The 7635-nt window shown below is 45.0% G+C and overlaps 1 protein-coding gene across 1 annotated transcript in view; it reads left to right on the top strand.

Annotated features, from left to right (window-relative positions):
* Window positions 1-2992: 2992 nt before the first annotated feature.
* The window catches only part of LOC120989674 (oocyte zinc finger protein XlCOF8.4-like), a 24323-nt gene continuing 19680 nt past the window's right edge, over window positions 2993-7635 (top strand). The window contains exon 1 of the mRNA XM_040417926.1: window positions 2993-3457. Within this exon, the coding sequence (XP_040273860.1) occupies window positions 2993-3457 (465 nt within the window). The remainder of the gene's footprint in view (window positions 3458-7635) is intronic.

Consider the following 7635-nt stretch of genomic DNA (forward strand, 5'->3'; position numbering starts at 1 on the left):
GATCTGGGGTCTTCAGCTCAGCTGCTGCATTCCTTCAACTTAAGCTCTGGAAAGCCTGTTTTTGTGTGCTGCTCCTGTCTTTCGTTTTCTACTATTATAGGGGAATCTGTGGATGACACTGTTATGGGGGATCTGTGGATGGTACTGTTATGGGGGATCTGTGGATGGTACTGTTATGGGGGATCTGTGGATGGTACTGTTATGGGGGATCTGTGGATGGTACTGTTATGGGGGATCTGTGGATGGTACTGTTATGGGGGATCTGTGGATGGTACTGTTATGGGGGATCTGTGGATGGTACTGTTATGGGGGATCTGTGGATGGTACTGTTATGGGGAATCTGTGGATGGTACTGTTATGGGGGATCTGTGGATGGTACTGTTATGGGGGATCTGTGGATGGTACTGTTATGGGGGATCTGTGGATGGTACTGTTATGGGGGATCTGTGGATGGCACTGTTATGGGGGATCTGTGGATGACACTGTTATGGGGATCTGTGGATGACACTGTTATGGGGAATCTGTGGATGGCACTATTATAGGGGAATCTGTGGCTGGCACTGTTATGGGGATCTGTGGATGGCACTGTTATGGGGATCTGTGGATGGCACTGTTATGGGGATCTGTGGATGGCACTATTATAGGGGAATCTGTGGATGACACTGTTATGGGGAATCTGTGGATGACACTGTTATGGGGGATCTGTGGATGGCACTGTTATGGGGGATCTGTGGATGACACTATTTTATAGGGGAATCTGTGGATGACACTGTTATGGGGGATCTGTGGAGGACACTGTTATGGGGGATCTGTGGAGGACACTGTTATGGGGGATCTGTGAATGACACTTATGTGATTATAACCCCATCATCCTAAAGAACACACTGATGTACTGTACAGTGGTGTAATCTCAAGGATGATGGGAGTTATAGTCAGATTAAATATAAACACTATCCAGGGACTGTTCTGTAATTGGCATGTGTTTATATTAAATATGACTATAACCCCCCTCATCCATAGGAATCCACTCATATACTGCAGTGCATGGGTGGATACCTATGGATGAGGGGGGTTATAGTCATATATGACACATTTACAGTAATTTTTATATTGTCCTAAACTCCACTCACCCAGGGACTGGGTGCGCAAAACCGCTGTACACAGCAGGTGCAGAGCTGGTACAGAGGGAAATTGGAAGGAAGCTGATTAGTGGAGGGGTGGGCGCGCAGGCTGGTGGCAGCAGTACCTAGTAAATGAAACCGCCAGCCCGCCCAACGGTTTACTATAATAGCGGAGCCCCCCTCAATATGAATGCGCGGGCTGGCGGCAGCGTAGCACAATAAGTGAAGCTGCCAGCCCGCCCATCCCTGGTGCAGTCTTGTTAAGGAAGCGCGGGCTGGTGGCAGAAGCCTTTAGTGAAGCTGCCAGCCCACCCAACAGTTTAATGGCAGGCTCAGGAGCTGTTAGTGAGAGCTCCTGAGGCACCGAATGTGCGTCCCATTAGGTTTATAAGACGCAGTGACTTTTTCCCCTCCACTTTTGGGGGGGGGGGGGGAATGCATCTTATAAAACAAAAAATTCTGTAAGTGCGCCTCTTAAAACATCGAGTGTGCCTCATGTGTACACCTTAGGGCTGCAGCAGACGATTATTTTAGCAATCAAATATTCTACTGGTTATTTTAACGAATAACCGAGTAATCTAATAAGAAAAAATGAATTAATGGACTGTTTTCCTCATCAGACCCCTGCTATCAGTCCCCAACACCCTTTTTTCCCCCCCTGTGCGATCAGCCCAAGTGCATCAGTTCCCCCCAATGCCATCAGCTTTACTATACTCCAGTGCCTTCAGCTCTCCCCAACCCCAGTGCCATCAACTCCACTCCCTCAGTGCCATCAGCCCCTCCATGCCATGCATTGCCAAATCCCCCACTCCCCCAGTGCCTCCATGCCATCCATTGCCATGTGATGTCCCCCACTGCTATCAGATCAGCCCCTCCATGCCATGTCCCCCACTCCCCCAGTGTCATCAACCCCTCCATGCGATCCATTGCCATGCCCACCAATACCCCAGTGCCTCCATGCCATCTATTGCCAATTGCCATGTCCCCTACTCCCCCAGTGCCATCAGATCAGCCCCTCCATGCCATGTCCCCCACTCCCCCAGTGCCATCAGCCACTCCATGCCATCCATTGCCAATTTCCATGTCTCCCACTCCCTAGTGCCATCAGATCAGCCCCTCCATGCCATGTCCCCCACTCCCCCAGTGCCATCAGCCACTCCATGCCATCCATTGCCAATTTCCATGTCTCCCACTCCCCCAGTGCCATCAGATCAGCCCCTCCATGCCATGTCCCCCACTCCCCAGTGCCATCAGCCACTCCATGCCATCCATTGCCAATTTTCATGTCTCCCACTCCCCCAGTGCCATCAGATCAGCCCCTCCATGCCATGTCCCCCACTGCCATCAGATCAGCCCCTTCATACCATGTCCCCCACTCCCCCAGTGCCATCATATATCATCTGCTCCTCCATGCCATTGCTATCCATGTTCCCCAGCGCCATCAGCCCCTTCAAATCGCCAACATCACCCCCCCCCCAGTGCTAACTTTATACTTGCCTTTCCTGCCAGTGCACTGACATGGAGTCCGCAGTAGACGGAGCGCGTCTTCTTCCCATCATGCACTGGGAGGGACCTGACGTCACACACAGCGTCAGCCAGCGTGCTGATGATATGTGCATGCAAGGCCCTGCAGCGCGGTGCCGACGGGAGGCCATGGAGCACGAGTGAAAGGCTTCACTTCACTCACGCTCCATGGTCACGTGATGTAAACGAATCCTCGATGCAGAGAAACTGCATTGAGTATTTTTTTGCATTGATTACATCGATGAATCATTGCAGCCCTAGTACGACCAGCTGCTGCCATCCCCCTGTGTGAACATAACGTGAATGCTTCACCGTAAAGTCCCTTGAGACCCTTGAAAACCTTACAAATGTTCAGTAAGGATATCGTTGTGTGTGAGGATATCGTTGTGTGTGAGGATATCGTTGTGTGTGAGGATAACGTTGTGTGTGAGGATAACGTTGTGTGTGAGGATATCGTTGTGTGTGAGGATATCGTTGTGTGTGAGGATATCGTTGTGTGTGAGGATATCGTTGTGTGTGAGGATAACGTTGTGTGTGAGGATATCGTTGTGTGTGAGGATATCGTTGTGTGTGAGGATATCGTTGTGTGTGAGGATATCGTTGTGTGTGAGGATATCGTTGTGTGTGAGGATATCGTTGTGTGTGAGGATATCGTTGTGTGTGAGGATATCGTTGTGTGTGAGGATATCGTTGTGTGTGAGGATAACGTTGTGTGTGAGGATAACGTTGTGTGTGAGGATAACGTTGTGTGTGAGGATAACGTTGTGTGTGAGAATATAGTTGTGTGTGAGGATATACAGTTGCAAGAAAAAGTATGTGAACTCTTTGGAATGACAAATTGGTCATAAAATGTGATCTGATCTTCATCTAAGTTACAACAATAGACAATCACAGTCTGCTTAAACTAATAACACACAAAGAATTAAATGTTACCATGTTTTTATTGAACACACCATGTAAACATTCACAGTGCAGGTGGAAAAAGTATGTGAACCCCTAGACTAATGACATCTCCAAGGGATAATTGGAGTGAGGTGTCAGCCAACTGGAGTCTAATCAATGAGATGAGATTGGAGGTGTTGGTTACAGCTGCCCTGCCCTATAAAACACACACCAGTTCTGGGTTTGCTTTTCACAAGAAGCATTGCCTGATGTGAATGATGCCTCGCACAAAAGAGCTCTCAGAAGACCTACGATTAAGAATTGTTGACTTGCATAAAGATGGAAAGGGTTATAAAAGTATCTCCAAAAGCCTTGCTGTTCATCAGTCCACGGTAAGACAAATTGTCTATAAATGGAGAAAGTTCAGCACTGCTACTCTCCCTAGGAGTGGCCGTCCTGTAAAGAGGGGAAGAAGAATCCTAGAGTGTCAACTAAAGACTTACAAAAGTCTCTGGCATATGCTAACATCCCTGTTAGCGAATCTACGATACGTAAAACACTAAACAAGAATGGATTTCATGGGAGGATACCACAGAGGAAGCCACTGCTGTCCAAAAAAAACATTGCTGCACGTTTACAGTTTGCACAAGAGCACCTGGATGTTCCACAGCAGTACTGGCAAAATATTCTGTGGACAGATGAAACCAAAGTGGAGTTGTTTGGAAGAAACACACAACACTATGTGTGGAGAAAAAGAGGCACAGCACACCAACATCAAAACCTCATCCCAACTGTGAAGTATGGTGGTGGGGGCATCATGGTTTGGGGCTGCTTTGCTGCGTCAGGGCCTGGACTGATTGCTATCATCAAAGGAAAAATGAATTCCCAAGTTTATAAAGACATTTTGCAGGAGAACTTAAGGCCATCTGTCCACCAGCTGAAGCTCAACAGAAGATGGATGTTGCAACAGGACAACGACCCAAAGCAGAGAAGTAAATCAACAACAGAATGGCTTAAACAGAAGAAAATACGCTTTCTGGAATGGCCCAGTCAGAGTCCTGACCTCAACCCGATTGAGATGCTGTGGCATGACCTCAAGAAAGCGATTCACACCAGACATCCCAAGAATATTGCTGAACTGAAACAGTTCTGTAAAGAGGAATGGTCAAGAATTACTCCTAACCGTTGTGCACGTCTGATCTGCAACTACAGGAAACGTTTGGTGGAAGTTATTGCTGCCAAAGGAGGTTCAGCCAGTTATTAAATCCAAGGGTTCACATACTTTTTCCACCTGCTCTGTGAATGTTTACATGGTGTGTTCAATAAAAACATGGTAACATTTAATTCTTTGTGTGTTATTAGTTTAAGCCGACTGTGATTGTCTATTGTTGTGACTTAGATGAAGATCAGATCACATTTTATGACCAATTTGTGCAGAAATCCATATCATTCCAAAGGGTTCACATACTTTTTTTTGCAACTGTAGTTGTGTGGGAGGATATCGTTGTGAGAATATAGTTGTGTGTGAGGATAAAGTTGTGTATGAGGATATCGTTGGTTATGTGTGTGTAGCATCAATAATAAATTATTACTATAAAATATATAAAACAACCATTGCAAAACTCATAAATTAAAAGACTTGTAGAAAATAAATTCCATCTGAAAACATTATTAGAAAATGTCCATCCATTGACCACATGCTTTCTCACCATGGCTGAGCACAGGAAGAAGCTGCTCCCCAATGTCACAGCCTCTTTATTCTCTTAGTCCCACATTATTATATAGATTAAGTGTTTCATTACTAGACATTCCCTGCAGTCATTAAACTTCTTCTTTAGTAATGTTGATTGCTAAGGATGGAACATTTAGATATAGGTGAAACGCTGCTTCTCAAGAAATTTCTACTAGAGAAAAATATAAAAAATTGAAATATCATGAAAATACGACAGAAAAACATAAATCAGTTATATTATCTGTATAGAAAATCTACAGAAATCTTATTCTTCTGTTCTCTGACCTCCTCCCAGTATAGAGAGAGACTGTCCTATAGGCTGAAGCGAGAGAATAGGATCCTGTACTTCTATTATTACCAGCCTCTGTCTCCATATAAACCTGAATTACAACCACTGACACCTTATTAACTCAACATAGTAAACATAGTTTATAGGCTGAAAAAAGACATTTGTCCATCCAGTTCGGCGCCTGTTATTCCTGCAAGTGATCCAGAGGAAGGCAAAAGACACTGTGAGGTAGAAGCCAATTTTCCTCACTTTAGGGGAAAAAATTCCATCCTGACTCCAATCAGGCATCAGAATAACTCCCTGGATCAGCGACCCCTCTCTAGTAGCTATAGTCTGTAATATTATTACACTCCAGAAATACATCCAGGCCCCTCCTGAACTCTTTTAGTGAACTCACCATCATAGTCTCACTGCTCTTACCGTAAAGAGTCCATAGTCTCACTGCTCTTACAGTATAGAGTCCATAGTCTCACTGCTCTTACAGTATAGAGTCCATAGTCTCACTGCTCTTACAGTATAGAGTCCGTAGTCTGACTGCTCTTACAGTAAAGAGTGCATAATCTCACTGCTCTTACAGTAAAGAGTCCATAGTCTCACTGCTCTTACAGTAAAGAGTCCATAGTCTCACTGCTCTTACAGTAAAGAGTCCATAGTCTCACTGCTCTTACAGTAAAGAGTCCATAGTCTTACTGCTCTTACAGTATAGAGTCCATAGTCTCACTGCTCTTACAGTAAAGAGTCCATAGTCTCACTGCTCTTACAGTAAAGAGTCCATAGTCTCACTGCTCTTACAGTAAAGAGTCCATAGTCTCACTGCTCTTACAGTAAAGAGTCCATAGTCTCACTGCTCTTACAGTATAGAGTCCATAGTCTCACTGCTCTTACAGTAAAGAGTCCATAGTCTCACTGCTCTTACAGTATAGAGTCCATAGTCTCACTGCTCTTACAGTAAAGAGTCCATAATCTCACTGCTCTTACAGTAAAGAGTCCATAGTCTGTGCTCTTACCGTAAAGAGTCTATAGTCTCACTGCTCTTACAGTAAAGAGTCCATAGTCTCACTGCTCTTACAGTAAAGAGTCCATAGTCTGTGCTCTTACAGTAAAGAGTCCATAGTCTCACTGCTCTTACAGTAAAGAGTCCACAGTCTCACCGCTCTTACAGTAAAGAGTCCATAGTCTCACTGCTCTTACAGTAAAGAGTCCATAGTCTCACTGCTCTTACAGTAAAGAGTCCATAGTCTCACTGCTCTTACAGTATAGAGTCCATAGTCTCACTGCTCTTACAGTATAGAGTCCATAGTCTCACTGCTCTTACAGTATAGAGTCCATAGTCTCACTGCTCTTACAGTATAGAGTCCATAGTCTCACTGCTCCTACAGTAAAGAGTCCATAGACTCACTGCTCTTACAGTATAGAGTCCATAGTCTCACTGCTCTTACAGTATAGAGTCCATAGTCTCACTGCTCTTACAGTAAAGAGTCCATAGTCTCACTGCTCTTACAGTATAGTGTCCATAGTCTCACTGCTCTTACAGTAAAGAGTCCATAGTCTCACTGCTCCTACAGTAAAGAGTCCATAGTCTGACTGCTCTTACAGTAAAGAATCCTCTTCTATGTTTGTGTACAAACCTTCTTTCGTCCAGACGCAGAGGATGTCCCCTTGTCACAGTCCTGGGGATAAATAGATGATGGGATAGATCTCTGTACTGACCCCTGATATATTTATACATAGTAATAAGATCTCCCCTCAGTCATCTTTTTTTCTAAAGTGAATAATCCTAATTTTGATCATCTTTCAGGGTACTGTAGTTGCCCCATTCCAGTTATTACTTTAGTTGCCCTCATCTGAACCCTCTCCAGCTCTGCTATGTCTGCCTCGTTCACAGGAGCCCAGAACTGTACACAGTCCTCCATGTGTGGTCTGACTAGTGATTTGTAAAGTGGCAGGGCTATGTTCTCATCACCGCCATCTATGGCCCTTCTGATGCCCCCATTATCTTATTGGCCTTGGCAGCAGCTGCCTGACACTGGTTTCTACAGCTTAGTTTGCTGTTTATTAAAATTCCTAGGTCCTTTTCCATGTCAGTG

Source organism: Bufo bufo, chromosome 2 (assembly GCF_905171765.1).
Source record: "Bufo bufo chromosome 2, aBufBuf1.1, whole genome shotgun sequence".
Classification (NCBI taxonomy): Eukaryota; Metazoa; Chordata; class Amphibia; order Anura; family Bufonidae; genus Bufo; species Bufo bufo.